Genomic DNA, 24,680 nt, shown 5'->3' on the forward strand with positions numbered 1-24,680 from the left:
AAAAGTATATACACATTTTAATAAAGGAAAAATCTGTATTAAATCATATTAAATTAACTTATAACATATTAACTTATAATACTCAAGTTATATTTGATTTCTGCAATTACAAGAGGAACTCAAACGTGACTTGCACTCTTCTTTTCTTATTGGTATGTATCATTATAATTTTAATACAGATTTTTCCTTTCTTAAAATATGTGTACTTTTTTGGCACCCTCTGTATATGCTAATATAAGCTATTAGCATTTTAAAGGATATATTGAAATTTATGTCTTAATCAAGAATCTGTGAACATTTGCCATTTTTCCTTTGTCCTTCCTCTGTCTGATGGCAAGTTTGACCATGGTAAAAAGTAGATTTTGTTTTTGGCACATTACTGTTCAAACAACAACCCTACGAAACTGAAAAATCTGCTATGGCCATTTGACATTTTCCTTTCAAATAATAAAGAAAAATTGAGTAACGTTAGAGTTTAGTGGAATCTTGTCAATGATTAAAGCCATTTTGATCAGTCACTGATGTTTATTTTGTATGTTGATACAAACAGTACAAAAATAACCAGTTGGCAAAGATATCTCAAATTAATTGGAAGTGAATATTTTCAGTAAACTTGATAAACACCTGTTAGGAAGCTATAAGAAAATTCTGATTTTTTTTTTTAATTAGCAACACTGTTCAAAAGTAGCATATTGCCAATAGGACAAAGACAATAAAGGCCTGTAAAAAGTGAATAAACTGAATAAAGATATTCTCCCAAGCCACTCCCATAAAGTACTAACATCACTATCTTGGAAAACCACCTTTAGATTCTAAGACTGGAAACCAAAAATGCCCCCTATTCTGAATAAGAGTTTGAGCTTTGTGCCTTGTAGACTTAGTTGTATGAAATGATCAAATATCAGCTTTCCTACTTTAATGATTGTAAAAGATATTGACACGTCTCTTTACTTCTTCACACTATCCTAACACAAAAAGAACTGATGGTTGCTTATTTTATTCCATGTTAAATATGTCTGTGTTAATAATAGAAATACTGTAATTCATGGATGATTGCTTATTTTTAAGTCAGATTCTTTGTTCATTTTAGGATATAAGCTTAAGAGTAATGACAGAATCATTTGATCGCTCCTTTTATACCTTTCCAAAATCTTTGCAATATAATTGCTATTAGAAATACTAATGCATTAGGATGATTTTACGGCAGTTATTCCATATTGCAGTTTTGCAATAAGCTAGATGAGGAGCAATAGGAAACCTGATTTTGATTTGAAAACTAGATTCAAAAAGCTCCCTCATTCTAAAATAAATCTCTACCTACTTCGGGGGATAAGACATAAATTCTAGAATATCAAAGGACATACCGTAGTTTCAAAAGCTTACTCATACTTAAAATCAGTTTTCTGATAACTTGCTTTGCCCACATTCTGATGAAACAGATTTTTTTTTACCATACTTTATTCACATATTCATTGCTCATTCATCAAAGATTATTTACTGCCAAGTAGGTGATGTCAAGAATGAAAAATAAAAATAAACTTTTCCTAAAAGAATATTCCAGAAAAGCGTGGAAGTAGTAGTGCCTTATTAATATAATAAATAATTCATAGAGGTAGTGATTTTTTCAAACTTGGGGTTAGATAGAAGGATATTTGGAGGTGGGTGAGAAAAGGGGAACCTAAACATTGCAGTCATGTAGGAGGAAATAGGACGACAAATGGGGACAGAGTTAGTTACTGTTTTGATTTGAGTATGTGTGTTTTTAAGGATAGTTATCCTAAAACCTACCCAAGAGTCAGATGCCTTGCAATCTTTGGAAGGTGGCTAGTAGGAACTTTGAAGAATGATAGACTATTTGAAGAGGTAGTAATAAGTGGAAGAATTATTTGTATTCATATACACATATGATAGAACCAATGACTACAGGTTGTTGTCAAATTGAAGCATGGATTTTCATAGTTTTTTCCATGATTTGTTTTGAAAGAGATTTTAAATAGTAAAATGGCTATTATGGACAACAAATATGACACTAACATCTCTTTAATTTTTAAATGTTCTTCACAGCAATGTTTATGGAAGCATGAGTATAATCTATTGCCTTGTGATCAATTTGTTCTCTTGGCTTTATTGTTCTGCTGAATAATTAGCAATAGCAGATTAGTTATAAAACAGATACATCTGTTACATGGTTTCTTATGATGTACAAAATGTTAAGCTTCATTTTATATAAAAAGACAATCACAGAAAACAGGTTAATGCTCAAAATTTCTTAAGAAAATACTAAATACTATTTCCTAATTTTCGGGTTGAGTTTTTAATCATTCTCAGTCACAAATGGCAGAAAGCAGTTCCAAATCTAAATTCCTTTTACCACAATAATGACATTTTCCAACTGTCTCAAAAATTTGCAACATTTGTTAAAAGGGAGACTAGTAGAGCAAAACGTGTCACTAGTGCGGAAGAAAATGGGCCTATGGTAATTAGTGTGCCATCTTCAGAGATAAAAATAGTGCTCGAAATTTAGCATAATAATTGCACCAATTAACAGTTACTGAGTGTTCACAGTGTGCCGGCTTCTGTGCTGAGCAGTCCGACTGTGATCTCTTAGTCCCAGCCTTATGACTTAGCCATGTTATTGTTATTCCCATTTTATAGATAGAAAGAACGAGTATTCGAAAGGTCTAAGTAATTGGATTATGGTCGAATAGGTAGTAAGTGGAGAAGCTGGGATTTAGAGCAGATTCTCTGAGGTATCAGTACGGTGCAGGTACAATCATTGTCCCCAGTTTATAGATGTGAAAAATGGAGGCTTAGAGGTAAGTTCAAATAGCTAAAAAGTGGAGAAACTGTATCCAAAAGCAGATGTTACTTCAGTATCTAGCTCTATTGCATGTTACTATCTGTGTAAATTTTGACAAAATTGAAGTTGTAATCTTATTGTCTGTATTGCCTTTGTTCTGATAGAGAAGGTGAAATCCAGGAAATAATATATCCAGTTGTTACTTAGCAAGACAGAGGATAATTGTTAATGACACCATCCTAGAAATTAGTAGCAAGGATAATCACAGTTTATTCCATCTTATAATTTAGGGCCATCATACCAAAGCAAGTGTGTATCAGGACAAAGTGATTTATCCTTCATAAATTTCACAGTAAGAATATTTGCATTAGTTTCCCAAAGTCAGAAACTCAACTTATCTGCAAGAGTCCTCTAACTAGTCACCTGCTAAGTTGCCTAGAATAAATTCATTTGTCTAATTTTTTATGTTTACTCTTCACTAATGTATATATTGTACCCTAATTATTTTTATTTCACTATACCTCATTTTATGAACCATAATGTTAAGGTCCTGGGCAAAAATGCTGTTTTTCTTCTACCTTGCAAAAAATGCTATACAAGATATTCAATTCTTAAAAAGTAACAGAGACTGAAAGCTCAGAAAGCAAAGTGGATTTTTTAAAAAATACTTTTGCATTCTACAAACAAATGTTAAAAATTGAACAAAAGTATCAGTCATTGATTATTCTTTATTATGAGTGTTTAAGGCCATAATAATGCATTATATTTCAGGGAACTCTATTCTTTGTCAAAGAATGTGAATTGTAACATTTATTAATTTACATTGCAATCTGGGATGCTGAGTATTTATTAATTATATTTTGTAGAACTTTAATTTTGGATATAAAGAAAAGGCAAGATGAGTGAGCAGAAGCTGTTCATTTTGTTAAAAAGAAAATCACTTAACTTACAAGATAACCATTTATAAGCTAAGAACTAATACAAAGAGAGTAAACTATTGATTCAGATCTTAGAATATTGTGTTCAAACACCAAACCAGAATTTAGAATTGGCTAAGTTTATTTGCACATTACCGTAGGAAAGGTAGGTTGTGTGTTTGTGTGTATTCGGGTGTGTGTGTGTCTTGTCATGCTGGATGTGTGTTTTTAACAAAGACAAAGATCATGGTGTCTCCTAAACTTAGTATCCTTTGGTATTTGAAATAGCGTTACGTTTGCATTTTCCATAGACACTGTTCAGTTCAATTAGGCACTCCTATAAAGAGAGGAATAAATCACTTTCTATTTGCCAGAAGCTGTATGTTTAATAATACGGTTTTAAATTTATATTAAAGTGAATAATACGGTTTTAAATTTATATTAAAGTGAATAACTAAAGTGTTATATGAATAACTAATTCATATAACATTTCTTTATTTTAAATATGTTACAGTTCAAATTGATCACTTCTAAAAAATACATAATATCTGAACTTAAACTATTATATTAACAGTTGCATTATTTTTATTCCATATTGTCATGTGAATGTTCTCTTTTTAATAATAAAACCCAAATATGAAAACAAAAATATTAAGTAATAAACTGCTAGTCAAGTATTAGCATGTATTTTTTCATCATTTCCAAGGGAATTGTATGAATATTACATCACAGTGTTACATCCATTTGCATTCAAAGACCAGTGGTTAATGTTTTTGGTTAAGGACAGTGAATCTTTAAAATTCTCTATAAATAATAAAGCCATTCATTGTGTTCAAGGAATTTGCCTTTCTTCTCCTTTTAGAGTATTTAATTGCATCACTCATCCTCTTTTAATATTTAATGATAATTTTATTAGCTGTGTAGAATCAAAGGGCAAGAATTGCAATATCAGTGCTGGGCATCAATTTTTTTCTTATCATGACTTAATGAATATTATAATTACAAGGAGAGGCAGAAATATAAATTAGCTTAGTAGTTGGTTGGGACTTGCTAGTTTATTGGTTTTGGCTTTGGTAAAGCCCAGAATAGGCAGAAGGAGAAAGAAAAATATCTGGGGGTGCTTTAGAAGCATACAATTTCTGCAGCTTAATAATCATTCCTCGTCTTAAATGATGAACACAGAGGCTTTAAATAAAGCTGTAAACACTGCCAATAACAATTCCTGCTGGTTCTGTAGTAATTGACAGGGAATCTTGACTTACAAAGCTTGGTCTTGGTGGGTTTGTGGTCTTTTGATCCCTATTAATGCATTGTGACAGCTTTTCATTATTTTTCTTAAACATTTTTTACTGTTTTGTTTTGTTTTCTTTTTTCCCAGCTAAGACAAAAGCATGAGTTATTTTGAATGGGAACACGTAGCATAGTCATGATGGTAATAGCACTTTTTACTTAAGTAGTACCTCTCACCTGAGGCTTTCATAATAGCACTTTTTACTTAAGTAGTACCTCTCACCTGAGGCTTTCACAGTGCTTTTAAGTTTACTTTATTTTGTTAATCCTGTGGGATGGAGGTCAGGACAAACGTGATTTGTAGGCACCAGGCATTGAAAGCCTGTTTAGAAGGAGAACCCAGGCCATGGGGAAAAAAGTACTTTCCATCATTTGTGTTCTAGATACGGATATGAATATGAAGTGATTCCTAGATTTTCAGTCTCTTTTGTTAAAAAATGAAACCACATAATATTGAATTTAATGTTTTTTTAAACCTGTTTTAAAATCAGTCATTTTTAACCCCCTCCAGCAACTGCTTCGAGAGCGACAGCAGATGGCCAGCCGTCCTTTTGCTTCTGTTGATGTAGCACTGGAAGTAGGAGCTGAACAAACAGACTTGCTCCAAGGACCATTAGAGGTAGGAACAGTGGTGCTGAAAGGGGACCACTGCGGTATGCGTATTTATATTGCTTTTCTAATCTGCATCTGCTGGGAAGCCAAACACCGTCTGATTATCTAGAGTTGACAAGATTCAGCTACATATGCTGTTGCCATTTTCAAGGCACATAGTTGTAATCCTATGACATGAGCTTTTACAAAAGCCACTGGAGAATCCATTAGCCTAGGCAAGAGTGACAGACGGCTCACCCAGCAGCCTTTCCCTGACAGGAGCTGAAGGAATGTAAGGTACAGATATGATGGAGGAAGCAAAGCACCGATATTTAGTCTTTGGAGTACCCAGTGGCCCCGAGATAACAGTTCACATCCCTGTTTATTAACCAAGATTAGTATAAAAGGTAGGTGGAGATGAGTTGCATTTTAACTACATAGCTTCATTTTTGAATGTTGAAAGGGTAAAATATAATGAATATTTGTATTTATGGTTAATGGCTATATTATTATATTCCTTTATTGCAAAGGCGAAACAGAGTATCATGAAACAAATCATTATGTGCAAGTAAATGTGGTATTATACTCCCAAAATAATACATGAACTGGTTTTTGAAAATAATAACTTCAAAAGAAAACTGCAGATTCAACATTCTGATTGATGACTCATCAAAGTATTTTGAGGCATACTAATTTAATTATATGCTTCTTTTATTTACTTGTGTTTTGTATATGGTAAGAACGATTTAAGTAGAATGATTAAGAAACTCTGTAGTATCAAAATATTTTATTCCCTTTTTTAAAAATGTATTTATTTGACTAATTTTATGTTGCCATTTTTAGATTTTGATTATGTCAAGGGAAATAAGGAAAAATAGCATTCACCAAAATCATAAATACAAATATAATTGTTTTTGCCTATAGCATTTTTGGGTTATTCTTAAAAAAAAAAAAACTAAACTAAACTAAATCACCCCTCATGTATTCTATACAAAGGACCAGTTTTTAGAGGGAATAAAATAATTGTCTGCATGTTGTTCTATGATTTAAAAAATCATAAAATCATCTGCATACTTGATGTTTTACTACTCTAGATCATCACCTGGGAAGCTTAGAACATTAGGAAATTTGTGTTTCTCTTCCATTACTTGGGAGAAATTACAAAAGAGAAGGAATAATTAAGTGAAAGTTACGGCAAACACTCTGATTTCATTTTGGCCTCTTGTTTATAATAACTTCAGTAAAAAACCTTTCACTTTACACTATTTCAATCTAAATCCTTTTTTTATGCCCTCTGTTTTAAAACATTCTGAACTACTGCTAAAAATCAAGCAATGAAAGAAAAATAAACGTAGATAATGTATACAAAAGCCAAGGAAAAAGGGAAAGAATCAAAGAACAAGAAAATTCACAAGCGTAAGGAACACATGTTACACACACGTACATCATCATAGTTTGTCAGTTGCACCTTAATAGTGTTCAAGGAGGTGGTTTTCGGTGTGCGTGTTCATAATATCTGTAATATATTGTTTTATTTTTTTCCCAAAATTTTATTTCCTTCTTTATCACTATGATGTTCTTAACCTCAAGTTCTATTTTGTGGGGTTTAAAAATGACTACCCCTACTTTCATTTAGTTCATACTTGCCTGGTAGTCTTTTATTTCCAAGGTGTCTATATTCCTCTGTTTTATACTTATCCCTTGTGGAAAAGACTTAGCTTTTTATTTTGCCCTCACGGTGAGTCTTTTTTAATTGATAATTACATCGGCAGTAATTATGTTCTACCCAGGCTTTTTTCAGCTATCCCATTTTATGTGTGTTTGTTACTAGCCGCGCTTCCTTTTGGTTCTTTTTCCCAACTTTTGATAAATTCATTTTGTCTACTAAGCTGAGGGGTACCTATTCTGTTTTTATATTCTTGTAGTTATCTCTTACTTATCAAGATTCATGGTAAATTTTCCCTGGCAATATCTATAGCTTATTAAAACATATTCCTCTACGTCCCATCACAAACAAAGTTATTTCTTTAGCATGCTCTCAACTCCCTGGGTTTCTCCCATCGTATGTTGATACTACCTGGAATTTTTGATCCAGGTATTACGGATGTACTTCTTCATGGCGGCCTATTCCAACAATAATGACCTTTCTTCACTCTCAGGTACTTTTTATATCTAATAGCTTACTCAGGCCTTTCTTTCATTTTTCACTAACTCAACCCCCCCCCCCGAAATATTTTTTCAAAGAAAACTTTTATATGGTATTTTCTCTGAGAGCTTAATGCTTACCAATATATTCACTTTTTATCACACATAAATAACAGTATAATTGGATATAAAAATTCTAGGTTCAGAGTTTTCTTCTTGAAAATTTTAAACTTTCTTTCAAGTCTAATGTTGATTTCATCCTTTGTTCTTTGAAATGATTACCATTTTCTCCTTAAGTAATGGAAGGCAGACACATCAACTGGTGTAATTATCGGGTCAGTAGTTGAGGTGGGGAAAAGTGCATGTTGAGGGATAGTCCAGTTACCTACATGTATGGTTATGAGATTCTTCACCCAAGCTGAGCCCTAGAATTGCCATTATTACTCTGCAGCTGTGGGCTAGCACTGGCCTGGTTCTGCTGCTTTCCTGCCCCACTACAGGTGGGAGAGGTATCACTCAGTCGAGGATAATGTGGACAGTGGCCCATTCCTAATAGAGTCTAGCACTTCCTCCTATAAGAGGCCTAACCATTTATCTTTGCAAGTGTTTCTTGAAAATTTTGTATGAATTTCAGACTCCTATCTCTAGTATGTTATCTTCATGTTTAATGTCAGGCAACTACTTCTGGTTTGCTATTTTGTTGGCTGCAGGACCATTTGTGCAAGTACTTTATACACTATAAAACATTCTGTTTATGTTCGAATTCTTGCTATTTTTCTTTTATTTTTACTCACTTCTCTGAATAACTGACCTGCTGCTATTTCTTTTGTACCACTTTTTTCCAAAAACTTAAATTAAAGATGTCGAAGGAAAAAAAAATATTACGTGTAAACTCTCATTTAGGAAAGCACTTTTTATCTGAGAATCAAGATCTAGTTATTAATGTATAGTATTGTGTTTATGGAAATAACTATTGAAATATAATGCATATTCCATATAGTTTAAGAATTTAACGTATACACAATTCAGTGGGTTTGGGTATATACTGAGTTTTGTTGTGTATAATGTGCTCCCATGTATTATAACCACCCATGTTTTTGACCTAAACTTTCAGGAAAAAAAATCTTTCGATTTTTTAAAGGAGGCTCCTTCTCTCACAAGAAGTGGGAGGCACAGAGCTAGTCACCGTGGAAAAGCTGGGAGTGAGCCCGGGTGGCAAGTGAGAGTGGTCCAGGTAACCTGAGAGTCCAGCCTCCCCCAGCTGCCCCTCTAGTCCCATCCTCATCCCCAGATCCTCTCACTTCCTGTCCACCCACCTCCCTGGGTGGGAACATGGCCACAGCTACTTTGCTCGGAATCCTGGTGGACTTATTTCCCAGGAAGCTGGTCTGAGGGCCCAGAACCAGTAATCCTGAACCAGGTTCCTGGTGGTAGATCCCTGCCTTTCTAGGCTACCTCATTTCTCATGCAGATGGCCACATTCTGAGGCCCCTGGCCCAGATAGTGGCCTAGAAGGAACATTTGGGGGAGATTGGGCACTCAGGTCATCCTTACCACTCTGACCTGCCACGTGGGTTGGCTCCTGGCTTCTCCACAGGACTCCATGTCTCTGCTGAGAAAAGGAGGCAACGCTGTGTGAGCCCTTCTACCCTCCTTTTGCTGAGATCCCAACACTAACCATCATGAGAAGTTTGGTGGCATGCCCACTTCCTAGATTGTGGTGGTGGTGGTGTCCAGCATGGTCAGCCTGGAGGGCTAGCAGCTCCTGCAGCTGTGATGCCTTCTTAGGGAGGGGGATAGCATGGAAGGGGTGCAGTTACCATATTCCAGGGTATCATTGTGCATACAGATATCTTTATTGCTGTCTAGAGTTACACATAAATAAAAGCATGAAAACCATTTATAGATATGGAACTAGTAGAACTCATGTGTAATGTGCATCTTTATTTTTGTCTCAAAAATTTGGGCAAAAAAGTATGCATTATACACTGAAAAATATGATACATACTTATGTAACCATCACCAAAATCAATTTTAGAACATTTTTCATCTCTGAAAGAAGCCTTTTACCCTTTACTAGTCACTTCTCAACCCCGTTTTCCTTCACCCTTCTCCTTTCCCATTTCCCAGTCCCAGGCAGCATTAATCTAATTTCATAGAGTTTCTTCTTTTGGACATGTCATAGACATGAACTCATCTAAAATACAACCTTCTGTGACCAGCTTCTTTCACTTAGCATGATGTTTTCACAGCTCATCCATGTTATAACATGCAATCAGTACTTCACTTTTATTTCTGAATCGTTCCCCATTGTATGGAAACAGAACATTTTGTATACACATTAATCTGTTGATATATTGGTTGTTTTTTACTTTTTGGATATTCTGAATAGTGCTACTGTGAACATCTGTTTAAAAGATTTTGTATGACATATGTTGATATTCCTTTTGGGTATATACCTAAGAACAGAATTGCTGGATCTTATGGTAACTTTTCACGACTTATTGAAAATATTTTCTTTCTCTAGTGAAAAGTCCTTTGCTGAAAATCAGCCATGAATGTAAGGCTATGTTTTCTGGATTCTCAATACTATTTGACTAACCTATATGTCTATCCTTATGATAGTACCACACTGTCTTCATCACTATAACTTTGTTGCAAGTTTTGTAACCAGAAAGTATGAGTCATACAACTTTGCTCCTCTTGAAGATTGTTTTGGAGCTTAAATTTGAACTTCCCAGGTCATGGGAACAACTGAAATGTATAAATTGAGTCTAAGACAAGACAATGTTTTTCAGAGTTCCTTTACATTCACTATCTTGATTCCATTTGAGCCTTAGTCTAATAAAATAATTAAAGTTGATTTTGTTTTGTTCTATTTACTGTTGATGAAACTGAAGCTCTGAAAGCTTAAGACCTTTGTTCAAGATCACAAATTCAATCACCAGTAGAGCAAGAATCAGTGTTTGAATCTCACATTGGTTCGAGGGCTTCTTTTCCACAAAACATTTTACACCTACTGATTTTATTTCAAATCAAGAATATATCTTAGACCCTAATCTATGTATAGAAATTCTTGTAAAGCTATTTATATACATAAATTTACTTAAATTTCATGTAGTATTCTTTGATTAGGTAGTCAGATAGTCATAGACAATTGTGGATCTTAAGGAAAAACTTTTAATTAGAAAATAAGAACCAGTCTTAGAGTATCAGAGAATTGCAGCATTTATCAATTATAATCTGAATTGTTGTAAAAAAAAATCAGGGTGATTCATTAAACTGCAGTGAACTTAGCATACAAGCTTTCTATTATTTTTATGCTAGAAATTTATTATAAAAAGAACTTTTGTAGGTTTTCTGTGCTAATAAAGAATAAGCGCTCTATAATATGCTTTAGAAACAAAGTAATTTAACGTGGGTTTATTTGGCAATTATAGTCACATAGGCTAATTAGTAATTTTAAAGACAGTGTATATAGCATGATTAATTTTGACCAAACTAATAAATGTATTAATATTCCATGTATTAATTTAAACCATTTTATACTAAAATTTTCACTTTACATATTATAGCTTTGGGAGAGCTATAAAGTGAAGTATTTAAAAAGACACTGGACACGTGAGAAGCATATATTAATTCAACCACCCTTAGGCTGGGAAAAATAATGTAATCTGGGTTCTACTTTCTATTGGTAGTCATCACAAGTGCTAATTTTGACAGTGCGTTGAAATCAGTTCTCTGTTTATTGGGACAGTTCAGGGTAGTACATTATGTAAGAAACCTCTCTTCCAAGGTGACAAGACACATTGCTCAAGTCTAAGCCAGACACAGTGAAGCACGCTTATGGTTAAGAGCATGCCTGGTTTTGTTCCCAGAAGCATGAGCCCAATCTTTGTTCTTGGGCATAGCCACTGGCCGCTCTGGCTCTTCATTCCTGGTCTGCCATTTTCAGGACAGTTCCAGTGACTGGCCTAACCAGCTTATTTACCTTTCCCCAGGATTTTTATTTTTAGCTGTTTGGTGATATTTGACATTTTTAATTATTTTGTTACATGAACTATTAATATTCTGATTATATAAATATTATACCTTAATTACAGAAAAAAAATCATGCAGAAATAATAAAATTAAAATATTTAATAATCTTATCACCCATAAATATTCATTGCCAGAACTCTTGTTTTGTCTTCTGATAACATTCTTATTTTGCATATACCAATTTTTACAAAATTGAGAGCATATCAAATATGTAATTTTGTATTCTGTTTTTCTTTATTAGTGTTATAAAAAGAACATTTTTCACTCCTAAATTCGATTCAAAATGTCATTTAAATTATTTTGTAGTATACCATCATTTATTTGCCTATTTTATTTTCAGTTAGCCTTATTCTAATTTCACACTATTATACGTGACTAGAATTTTTATATATAAATTTTGATCCTATTTATGAAAGAAAAACTACTGTATCAAAGTTAATAACTGTTATCAATTTTTTTTTTTTTTTTGAGACAGAGTCTCACTTCATCACCCTCAGTAGAGTGCCATGTCATCATAGCTTAACAACCTTAAACTCTTGGGCTCAAGCAATCCCCTAGCCTTACCCTCCCAAGTAGCTGGGATTACAGGTGCCAGTCATAATGCCCAGTTATTTATAGAGATGGGATCTCCCTCTTGCTTAGGATGGTCTTGAATTCCTGAGCTCAGGGCAATCCGCCTGCCTTGACCTCCCAGAGTGCTAGCATTGCAGGTGTCAGCCACTGTGCCCAGCCCACCTTTACAGACCTTGATGTATACTTCCTATTTCTAGAAGTACCCTTATTGATATAATCTGTAGCAAAGTATGAGCATTTCTTTTTTCCTGCATCCTTGTCAAAAAATAATTTTTAGCATTTTAAAACAACTTGCCTAATTTGACACTTAAAATCTTACCTTCTTTTAATCAGATTTGTTATTGTTAGTGAAATTGATTATTCATATATTGTCTTTAACTACTTGGACATATTTCTCTTGGATGTTCATTTTTTTGCCCATTATTCTCTTGTCCTCTTCTTTTTTAAATATTCATTAATAGTAATCTGATTATATAAGAAATACTAATTATAAAAAACTTAGAAATTATAGAATAGCTTATTCAGTATTTTTCTTTCTTTCTTTCTTTCTTTTATTTTTTGACAGAGTTTCACTATGTCACCCTGGGTAGAGTGCCGTAGCATCACAGCTCACAGCAACCTCAAATTCTTGGGGTTAAGTGATTCTCTTGCCTCAGCCTTCCAAGTAGCTGGGACTACAGGCGCCTGCCACAATGCCCAGCAATTTTGTTATTGTTGTTGTTACAGTTCTTTAGCTGGCCCATGCCTGGTACGAACCCGCCACCCTCGGTGTATGTGGCTGGCGCCCGTAACCAGTGTGATATAGGCGCTGAGCCTTCAGTATTTTTCTTCATCTTTCTATTAGAATATTCCTTGTCTTTTTGCTTATAAAGCACATATATTAAATGTTTATGAATTACCAGCTATAAATATTTTCCTTTCTGGATATTTCTTTTAAAATGTCATATTTTCTGTATTTTTTTTTTTTAAGAGACAGAGTCTCACTCTATCGCCCTCAGTAGAGTGCTGTGGCGTCACAGCTCACAGCAACCTCCAACTCCTTGGCTTAGGCGATTCTCTTGCCTCAGCTTCCCTAGTAGCTGGGACTACAGCACCCACCACAATGTCCAGCTATTTTTTTGTTGCAGTTTTGGCCCAACTGGATTCAAACCCACCAACCTTGGTACATGGGGCTGGCGCCCTACCCACTGTGCCACAAGCGCTGCCCATTTTCTGTATTTTTTTATTAATCAGATTGTCTCTTTTGGTAATGTTTTTCAAACCCGCCTTCGCTTTCTGTTTATTCCAAACTTTCTTTTTTTTTTTTTTTTTCATTGTTGGGGATTCATTGAGGGTACAATAAGCCAGGTTACACTGATTGCAATTGTTAGGTAAAGTCCCTCTTGCAATCATGTCTTGCCCCCATAAAGTGTGACACACACCAAGGCCCCTATTCCAAACTTTCTATTGTGTTTCTGACTTTTCTTTTTTAACATTCCCCTTTTTCCTCATTTGATTTGCATATTATTTACTCTATTTCTTTTCAGTGATTATTCTGAACATTTTAATAGGCACAGTTTAAGTCTAAAATTAGTGAAAATTTCTCCCTCTTCCCAAGGAATACAGAACAATTTAAATCTTGTTTCCAATTTACATGTTATAGTCTTCTAGTTCTATGAGTTTAGTTCTCTTTCAGTTTATGAGTTTAGTCACCCTTTGCATTAAACATTATTATTATTGTTGTTTTACACGGTCAGTGTGTGTTTACTTACATATTGACTATTTTCTTTGCTCACAGCTCCTCTTTGCATTCAGAGCTTCTCTCTAAAATGTTTCCACCTCCCTACTATTAATCTTTTAAAAATTCATTTAGCACACATCTTTTGTTAATACACTTTCTTTGTCTTTCTGTTCCACTCTGCAGTTTCAGTATTTTCTTATTGTTTACAACCTAAGAAATGTATTAATATTTAAATCACACTTTATCAAGCATCTCGTAATCTTGCAGTGGAGGGCCATACCATTTTGTCCATCTAAAAAGTTTTCTGGCTCTGACTTCCGTTCTTCATATGGTACTATCCCCCTTCTCTCCAGGGGATACTTCCCAAGACTGCAGTGGATACCTGAACCATGGATAGTACTGAACCCTGTATATACTGTCTTTCCTATACATACATACCCAGGATAAAGTTTAATTTATAAATTAGGCAAAGCAAGAGATTAACAGCAATATCTAAAGGTTATTGAACACAGGCACTATGGTACCATGACAGTCAGTCTGATAATCAAGACAGCTACTAAATGACTAATAGGTGGGTAGCTTATACAACATGGATAAGGGTGAATGTGCTAAACAGAAGGATGATTCATGTCTTGCTCAGACTCAGAATGGCACACAATTTAAGATGTATGAATTATTTATTTCTAAAATTTTCCATTTAGTATTTTCAGACCACAATTGACTATAGATAACTGAAACCATGGAAAGCAAAACTGTAGGTGATGGGGGGGGGCACTACTGTATTAGGAAATCTGTCAATATAATTGTCACTCCTTTTTTTATTTTCAAAAGTTATTTTTGGTAATTTTTAAAAATCTACTTTGCAGTTTTTGAAAGACTCTTCTTGCTTGTTAGTTTTTGTTACTTAATATCTCATTCCAAATATAATTACTTTTATTTTATATCCAATTATTTCAATATCTAAAATCCTTGCAAATCTGAACCTATTGTTTCTGTTGACTATCATTCAGTGTAACTTATTTCCTTATGTTTGTTGATTTTTATGAGCTCCTATTTAATCTTTGTGGTAAGATCTTACTTTCGAGTGACCTAAATAAAGAATGCCTCTCTCCTCAGAGGACTGCATCTGTCAGAAACCAAGGGCCTGTCAACCACCTTATGGCCACTTTTTCCAAAGTCTCTGCAATAGTGCGGAAACCTCAAACTCAGTTTTCTTACCCTGTGGGTTGCGTATAGGCAAGTGTTAGCTGTAGTACTCAGGGCAACTCTGTTTTTATGTTTGCTTACTAATCATTGCTCCCCTCTCCAGTTTGATGTGGTTGTCTTGAAGCATTCCCTTACTTCCTGTCATCTCAGCAGTGTATTAGAAAGTGCTTCATTAACCATATGGTTCTTTTAAGTGAGAGGGTTATACTTTATCTATAGTTTATCTTCTGTAACAATTCTCCTTTACTGGGCACAGTCTTTCTTTATTTCTATTGCTGTTCCACTCCCTGGCCTTGGCTTATTTTCATTGTCACCTTTTTAAGACCGAAGGTTTGGCAAGTCACAAGGGGTGACACACAACTGGGGTGAGGAGGGAGGTTTTCTTAGTAGTTAATGTGTTAGTGGTATAGAAATTGTCAAGCCACTAATTCCGTACTTAACCTTTTGTTACTCCCCAAGACTCAGGGACAGAGAAGACTCAGCCCACCTATTATGCTTTTTCAAAACTTCCTGGGGGCCAGAGAGCCCTGGCATACTCTTTTAGGGACTATTTTGACTTTCCTCTTGGTGTTTGTAGCACTTTCCAAACCAGGCCTCTGTAAAACTCTTACACTGGGCCTTGATAGTCATTCCTATGTAGGTGCCCAGTCCGAAGAGGGGAGTGCTAGGCATCACTGCTCTCAACCGGGACGTCTACAAGGGCCCAACTCCAATCTGCACATAGTCCAACCACAGGCCTCGGGAGCCGTGTGCCTCAGAAGATGGACATGATTTTCAGTTTATAATAGAGAGAAGGGAATTATGTTAAGGTCACATCTTCCCAAATTCTTCATAATAAATGCTTTAGAAAGTAATGATTTCTTATTTTAAGAAAGTTATTTAGAATAAGTAAGAGTTTTTTTATAGGCACACCTTTGGTTCTTGAAGTGAGGAAGGATATTGATTTCTAGTGGCATTTTAGAATTCTCTTCGTGTTTCTGTTAAGGTCACAAAAAGCCTTTCTTCACCAAGACCATTTAGCAGCCAATATTCTTAAAAAAAATTTTTTTTTGGAAACACAAGATTTGTAATTTTAACAGAAATGTCATGAATTTCATGATTGATTAGAGGATGAATTATGAATTGAGTAAAGGTACTTCTACAGTGTTACCATGACATACCTATTAAAATAGTATGAATATAATGCATTACTTAAATTATTGGAATCTGCGTGGTTCTAAATGAATATATTCAGAAGTTTAAACATGGGAAAAGTCATTTGTTTACATTTTCTTTTTCTTTCTTAGAGACAATGTCTCACTTTGTTGTCCTTGGTAGAGTGCTGTGGGATCATAGCTCACAGCAACCTCAGATTCCTGGACTCAAGCGATTCTCTTGCCTCAGCCTCCCAAATAGCTGGGACTACTGGCGCTCGCCACAATGCCCGGCTATTTTTAGAGACAGGGTCTCGCTCTTGCTCAGGCTGGTCTTGAACCTATGAGTGCAGGCAATCCACCCACATCGGCCTTCCAGAGCGCTAGCATTACGGGTGTGAGCCACTGCGCCTGGCCCTCATTTGTTTACATTTTTAAATGAGTGACTTCATAAATGCTCTGTTTAACTATCTTTATAAGTAAAATACTGCTAGTACCTTTCATTCAGAATTTACTGAGTTCAAAGCTAAGTACATGTATTTATATTTTGTGTATACTTTCAAAATTAAAATTTTACAAATAGAGTTTTTTCATTGAGCTATTGAAATTTTGTTATCTTAAATCGTTTAAAATGAATACAAACTGTGATTGAGAATAAAATAAAGATAAAAATGAACAACAAAGATAAAACTGGTTTCTCATCACAGTGTCTGACATTATAAACATCAGACACTGTACATTTTCACGTACAAAAGGCTTATAACCCCAATTACCCTATTCATATTGGCTGCCATTCAACAGAATAATACACTACTTTAGGTCATGGTCATATCATATTTGAAGCAATCTACCATAAGCTATTTTTTGCACAACAGCCTTGTAAATAAGAAATGGCTATGTTAAGATAGGTTGTAATATCATTTAGTGGAAAGTTATAAAAACAGTTTAACAATACATGAGGGCATTGTACAACTCAGGTAAACAAGACCTAATTTCCAGCACTGTTTCCCACCCTTTACCTACTCCCAAATAAAAGAGGTAATATATTGTACCCACTAAAAAAATTATGTTGAACACAATAGGAAGATTTTCTTTGCTACAATCAAGAACATTTCACAATTTGTGAAATACACTATGGTAAATTAGAGTACTGTCAAACCATTTTAATACTCACACCTATATATATAAAAAGTTTTAATAAAATAATATAAAACTAGTTTTAACATCTTCATTCATTCAAATGTCTAGTCATACTCCTTTTGACTTCTTTTCTAGACATTTTAGATTGTCTTGAAGCATTTGTTGTGTGTCTGGTAATATACATTAGTTATTTTATGGTCTTTGTTTAAATAATTGTAAGCTATCATTCCCTATGACACCGGCTTTTACACTAAACTTATGCTTTTATTTAATGTATTTTTTGCTTCTGTTGCACATAAAATCAGTTACTAGTTTCACTTGTATTTTCTTCTTTTCATTGCATGCATTAGTAGATAATCTCACCAGATTTATATCCTCAGTGGAATAACTGATTGTGAGAGTCCTGTAAAATGCTATTAAATCAAGTAGAAATCTTACAAAGTAAAATACAATATATTGGAAATGTGGAGCTAGATATTTCATATGTAGAATCGAAGAAACCAAAATGTTATACATTAGATAAATAAATACCTTCATGTGTTCTTATACTGTACTTTCTTAGAAAATAAAGAAGCAACTAGGTCAAAATTTAGGATATTTAATCTGCAAATTTACCTCAATTCTTAATACAGTTTTTCTTTTTCATTAGAGATCATAGTTTTTATACTTTACATACCAGGGACCTTTTTTATATGTATACTCAATAATTTTTTGATATCTATTATAGGCCTCTTTTAGTTTGCTTTATAAAGGACGGCTTTGGAATAACCATTAATGGCATATAAAAACAAGGCAGAGGGCAGCGCCTGTGGCTCAAGGAGTAGGGCGCCGGTCCCATATGCCGGAGGTGGTGGGTTCAAACCTAGCCCCGGCCAAAAAAAAAAAAAAAAACAAGGCAGAAAACTGGACCCATTGGTGCATACATGAGATCTCAGCTACCCTGTAGACTGAAGTAGATGGATCACATGAGTAGATGGACCAGCCTGAGCAACATAGTAAGATCCAATCTCTCTCTCTCTATTAAAAAAAAAAGAAAAAAGGTAGGGCAGACTAAGTACCATATATATAGGTTGAGATACAATTTTTCATAAAGGAAAAATTTCTTTCTTATACCTAACACATCTTAGAAAACAAAAGTGATAATAACCCAGTTTCATTTTTCCGTACTTCATAAAAGAAATTCCGTCTTAGAAAAATCTCCATATACTATAGCAATTGATTCAACAAACATTTACCAAACTTACTATATGCAAGCCAATAAAAACAGCCCAGAAGGGCGGCACCTGTGGCTCAAAGGGATAGGGCGCCAGTCCCATATGCTGGAGGTGGTGGGTTCAAACCCAGCCCCGGCCCAAAAAAAAAAAAAAACAGCCCAGGAGATAAAGATGGAAATACATTGTCTCTATCTTCCAGAAACTTACAGACTAGCAGGAGAAATATGACATGTAAAAGTACCTCTAATAAAACGTGTAGGGCGGCGCCTGTGGCTCAACGAGTAGGGCGCCGATCCCATATGCCGGAGGTGGCGGGTTCAAACCCAGCCCCAGCCAAAAAGAAAACACACACACACACACACACACAAAAAAAATAAAAATAAATAAAAAAAAAAAAAAAACGTGTAATGTCATTGTTGCTAGAGGAAAAAAGAATTTTACCCTCAATGGATTATTGAACATTTCATGAAAGGTTGTAGTCGTTGCTCTTGGCTTTTAAAGACAGATAAAATGTCAATTTTAGAGACAAGAATAGAGTTGAGGAAGAGGGGTAGGTAAAGGGGCAGGCACGTTGAGGGGGCAGCATGAGCCAGGGACTACGCATGTGTGAAACCGTGAGAAGGCGGCATTAGCTGAGTGGGCAAGCAGCTGTGAGAGCTAAGGTAGCGCACAGAAGAGCACATCACGGAAGCCAAGTTTACAAGACGCCAAAGATTCACACGAGCTTTCAAGCAGAAGATTTTTATGATTGCTTTTAGAAATATTATACTGGCAGTGATTTTGTAACATCAACTGACTGAATAATGATTGAGGTAGAGAAGTTGAGAAAGCCAGTACCTGAACAAGCAATTGTCAAAATGTAATTGCACACATGTCACTGAAAACTGAAGGTGTAGTTTATCTTCGATGACCTTCTAATTTTTATGGTAATATTAAAAGTAAAGTCACCTGCAGAGAGTGAGCCGAGTATATAAAGTTGAGGCTCCCTGTCTCTTAAATAAGTGACTAAATATGAGGAACAGACTTAGGGGGCAAACAGAGAAAGGGGTCAGACAGTTGGCAGTCCTTTATATATATACTTGAAGTATGGGAGTGAGATTAAGATAAAATTTAGGAAAATTCCTAGAAGAAAGTGTCAAAAGTTTGTCAAAGGAAAGAAAGATTCAAATGACAGGCAGAGAAAGAATACAGAAATAAGCAGATTGAAGAGTTGCAGGATCACTAGAATTAAGAAAAAGAGGACATGGCAGGAAGGATGAAGAAACATCATGATTTTATACAGTCAAGGAAAATGAACACTAAAGAGAGTGGAGTTTGGTAATCATTCCGTCATCAGTGGCTTTGAGGAAGTACTTTTTTTGTTGTATGGGATGAGAAAGTAGATGCAGTAAGGCTAGACTACCATACAGAAACTGACAACGCAGCAGGGCAGGAAGTACATGAGGTGGTAATTTAAGAAATTATTGGGTTCAAGACAAAATTTTGTTGAAGAAACATTGAAGGGGAAAATTGTCCATTAGGACAGTGGGGAAAGCAAATAAGAGATCAATGAAACAAGCATAGAGATTAATTATGAGCAGATAATATATACTAAAATGACAGGTAATGAATAAAGGAGATTTTGAGTAGTTTCCTGTGATAGGAGTTTACCTTTGATCTTATAATTGTTATGATAATATTAGAAGTAACGTCCCTGTGGAGAAAGTGAGCTGAGTGTATAAGGTTTAGTCTATTTTTAGGAGAGATGGGGTCTTGTTCTTGCTCAGGCTAGTTATCAACTTTTAAATAATGTCAATTGCTTCCTCTGATCAGAAAATTTATTCTAATTGTAGAAACTTTGTAAAATATGGAAAAATATATTACAAAAAGAAAAAAAAAAACTACATCCATACTCCATAATACAGCAACAACCTAAATCTAGATTTAGAATGTGTTCATCAAAGTGGAAATTTCCCTCCTTCCCCTTTGCAGTGAAGCCCATCCCTCTGCCTCAAGCTCCTGGCAATAACTCATCTGATTTACGTTCTTATATAGAGGGTTCCCAAAAAATGTATATGCATTTTAAGGAAGGAATAACTGTATTGTAATTGTAATAACACATACCGATAACAAAACATGAATACAAGTCACATTGAGCATCTCTTGTAATTGCTGAAGTCAAGTGTGACTTGAGTATTACACATGTAATACGTTTTTTTCCTCCCTTTCTTTAAAATGTGTATACATTTTTGGGCACCCTCTGTAGTTGTTTTTTTCTAGGAAATCGTATGAATTGAACCATGCAGTATGTAGCCCTCTGTGTTTGGCTTCTTTCATTCGTTTAGCATAATGCTTTAATGAGATGCTTTTCAGTAGTTTGATCTACTGCTGAGTTTTATTCTATTGTATAGCTGCATCACAATTTATTCATTCAATCACCAGGTAATGGACATTTGTACTATATTCATTCTGGAGCTGTTGTCAGGAAGGCTGTCATTAATGTTTGCATTGGTCTTTCAATGCAAGGAAATAGATTTTTATTTATCTTTGAAAAACCTATCAGCATGATTTCAGGGTCATATGGTAAAAGTATGATGAACTGTAACAATTTTCCAAAGTGGATATGCCATCTTGTATCCCCATCAGCAGTATATGAGCGTTCCAATTGCTTCTTGTCCTCATCAGCACTGGATATTGTTAAGGTTTTGTATTAATATGTTCTTTTGTCATTTCCATTGGTATGTATATTTGGTTTTGAGGAGATAGGACTAACTTTCCAATTTAAGTAGGATCTGGCTGCCCATTCGTAGGTGTTCATATCTTCAAATATTAAATTTTTCCATAGTCATTCATAATCATATATGCATAGGCATTAAGTGAAGGATAAACTAAATTGGGGGAGAGGATATCTACTATCTGCTTTTTTTTTTTGCGGTTTTTGGCCAGGGCTGGGTTTGAACCCACCACCTCCAGCATAAGGGGCCAGCGCCCTTCCTTATCCTTTGACCCAAAGGCACTGCCCCTACTATCTGCTTATTAAACAAGCATCCAAATCTTGAAAATATCTTCATAAAATAAACAGTTACATTTTTCTAGCTTCTTTTGAGGCCTTCTTTAGTAAAATAACTTCATTAAATTAGTAATAAAATATTAATATCAAAGATTAAATTTTAACTTTTATAATAAAAAAATTTAAGCATATGTAGAAATAGAGAAATGAATCATATCACTGAACTTCAACAATTGTTGACTCATGGCCAATCTTGTTTCATCTCTATTCCCTCTTGTACCTAACTCCACCAGTGATTATTTTGAATCAAATCCCAGACATCAAAGATTAAATTTTAATTGAATCTCAGAGTTTTTTGATTTATCATCTTACTATTGAAAATAATTATCTTTAAATGTTGAAGTTTCTAATATTAATCTCTATGATTTAGTAGTTTTTGGCTTGACCTATTTACATGTGAAGTATTTGCTAGGTGCATTACCCCAGGCATTTATTCAATAAGCAATGGGAAATCATTACACCTGAATGATAATAAAAGCTCATTATGGGAGATTGTTTTACTTTATTAGCATACTGCGTACATAGTTTCTGTAGTAGCACTGTAAACATTAACTTATAAGAACTGTAGACTTTGCTTAATGGAAGCTGCCATTCGAGTTAACAGTATAGGCCATTTGATGTATGTTTTCATTTACTATATTATATTTGCTTAAATTACACATTGACTGCAATCCTAGGAATACTGATCTAATTTTTCTCAGTGGGAAATTCAACTGAAGTGCATAACCTGTCTTAATTAAGAGTGAGAAGAGAAAAAGAAAAACTTCACATCATTGGGAATTCTGATTTTTGCCACTCTAACAAAAAAGACTGTGAACAATATGAAATTAGTCAGACGTAAGAAATGATAGCCAACCATGTTATGGATCGCCTTAACAAACTGTAATTATTGGGAAAGTAACCTTGACGTATTTCAGTTAAAGTGTGAGTATCTCTATTATATTCCAGACAGTCTCCATTACCAAAGATGTAGGACCAAATTAACTTTAATGTTGCACTCTTCACAAGACATTCCATAGCTAGCAATAACATTAAGATAGTGCTTTTAAAATAAGAATTGCAATTATAAGGCAGATGAGACTGTGAAAAACATGGCAGCCTTAATGAGCAGTAGGAGTTGGTATTCACTTTGATAGGAACATAGTTATCATAGAAGGGAAACAGAATACAGCCTGTAGCCTTTTCCTGGTGTGTCATGTCACCCTCTGTTTATGACAGCTTTGGGTTCGAACTCATTTCCATTTACTCTTCCATCCTGGTGATAGGATGATGATCCTGTGCTCTTGCACTGGCAGCTAGAACACTTTCAATATCTGTAGTGCTTTATTCTCCCAAGTAACTGACAGCATATCATCTTATTTGCTCTCATCACATGTTGGTTAAGAAAGAAAAGGAATCAAGATGTTGGTTCCATATTGCAGCTGGAAAAAATGTATGAGTAACTCCATGGTAACCCTGGGAAAAGATTCAAATTACTTGAAAGATCACTAAATGCTTTTTCAGAGGACTGATTTTAACCAAAGCATGTGTAATGAATGTGACCAAAATGCAATTATCATCCATTCGTGTTGTATTAGATACTCTTGTTTTTCACTTTAGAGTGGTAGGATTTAGAGAGCTAGGAAAAGATCAGAGGCTGCTGCAACAAAAATACCATAATCTGGGCGATTTATAAGCAACATAAATTTATCTCTCACAGTTCTGGAGCCCAGGAAGCCCAACATTTAAAGCACCCAAACATTTGGTGTCTAGTGAGGGCCCCACTTTCTGGCTCATAGCACCTTCTAGCTACGTCCTCAATGGTTAAAGGGGCTTCTTTTTTTATAAGGCACTTGTCTCATTCTCGAGGGAGGGTCTGCCCTCATAAACTAATCACAACCCAATGGCCCCACATCTTAATACTGAAATTTTATGGATTATATTTCAACATATGAATTTGGGGGTGATATAAACATTCAGACCATAGCAAGAGCTATACGTGCTTTGTAGTCGCTAAGTGTGGCACTGCTCCTACAGCGGCTGTACCTACTGCCCTTTTTAGAGAAGCCTGTAAGTCATATACAACATAGTGATATTGTTTTCCTGATAAGATTTAACAGAGAAAACTACTCCCTGGGTAGCCAGCTACGTTGAAAACTTTTACCTGTCCTGAGGCTCCAAAGCTGTAATATACAAGGAAGGCTAAGAGTCCATCCTGATTCATGTTAATTGACCAGCTGGTCCTGTTTTCTTCTTTTCTTTAGACAAATAAACCTATGTGATTATTTTGGTTATTTTTAAAGATCTAGAACTCTTCTGCCTATGGAAATCCCTGGAGACCATTTTGGTTTTAATCACCTTATACCATATATCACCATATGCACACCACTTATATAATTGATATAAACATTATCCCTCAATTTCTTTATAAATGCATTTCTCATAAAAATTTTCATCCATATTGCTTGCTCTAGAGTGTGACCAGTTTTCATAGTCTTTACTGCAATATGCTGTAGAATACCAGTAATGTTTGTGCTGTCTTCTCTCATAGTTGCTTAATCTATCATCAGAAGGAGCATGGCCGATGCCTTTAAGTGAACCAATCGATTATGCTGCATTATGTTTGGCTTTCACAGCAGCAATTTTCTTTTCTCCCATAGGAACCTTAATTCTAGAAATGAGCATTTCATCTAGATTCAGAATATTTATTTATTAAATTCAAATGTATTTTAGTGTATATAATATCTATAAAAACAATATATCCAGAGGTTAATGACAATATATATAAAACATTTTATTAGACTCTATAGTAATTTTAAATATAATCAATGAAATTAATTTAAATCACTAGTATTACAGTAAATCTTTCACGATTAACCACA

The 24,680-nt window shown here is 34.7% G+C and overlaps 1 protein-coding gene across 1 annotated transcript in view; it reads left to right on the forward strand.

Annotated features, from left to right (window-relative positions):
- The window catches only part of ATRNL1 (attractin like 1), a 723,386-nt gene that overhangs the window by 492,188 nt on the left and 206,518 nt on the right, over positions 1-24,680 (forward strand). Inside the window, exon 27 of the mRNA XM_053583937.1 lies at positions 5,519-5,626. Within this exon, the coding sequence (XP_053439912.1) occupies positions 5,519-5,626 (108 nt within the window). The remainder of the gene's footprint in view (positions 1-5,518; positions 5,627-24,680) is intronic.

Source organism: Nycticebus coucang, chromosome 3 (assembly GCF_027406575.1).
Source record: "Nycticebus coucang isolate mNycCou1 chromosome 3, mNycCou1.pri, whole genome shotgun sequence".
NCBI lineage: Eukaryota > Metazoa > Chordata > Mammalia > Primates > Lorisidae > Nycticebus > Nycticebus coucang.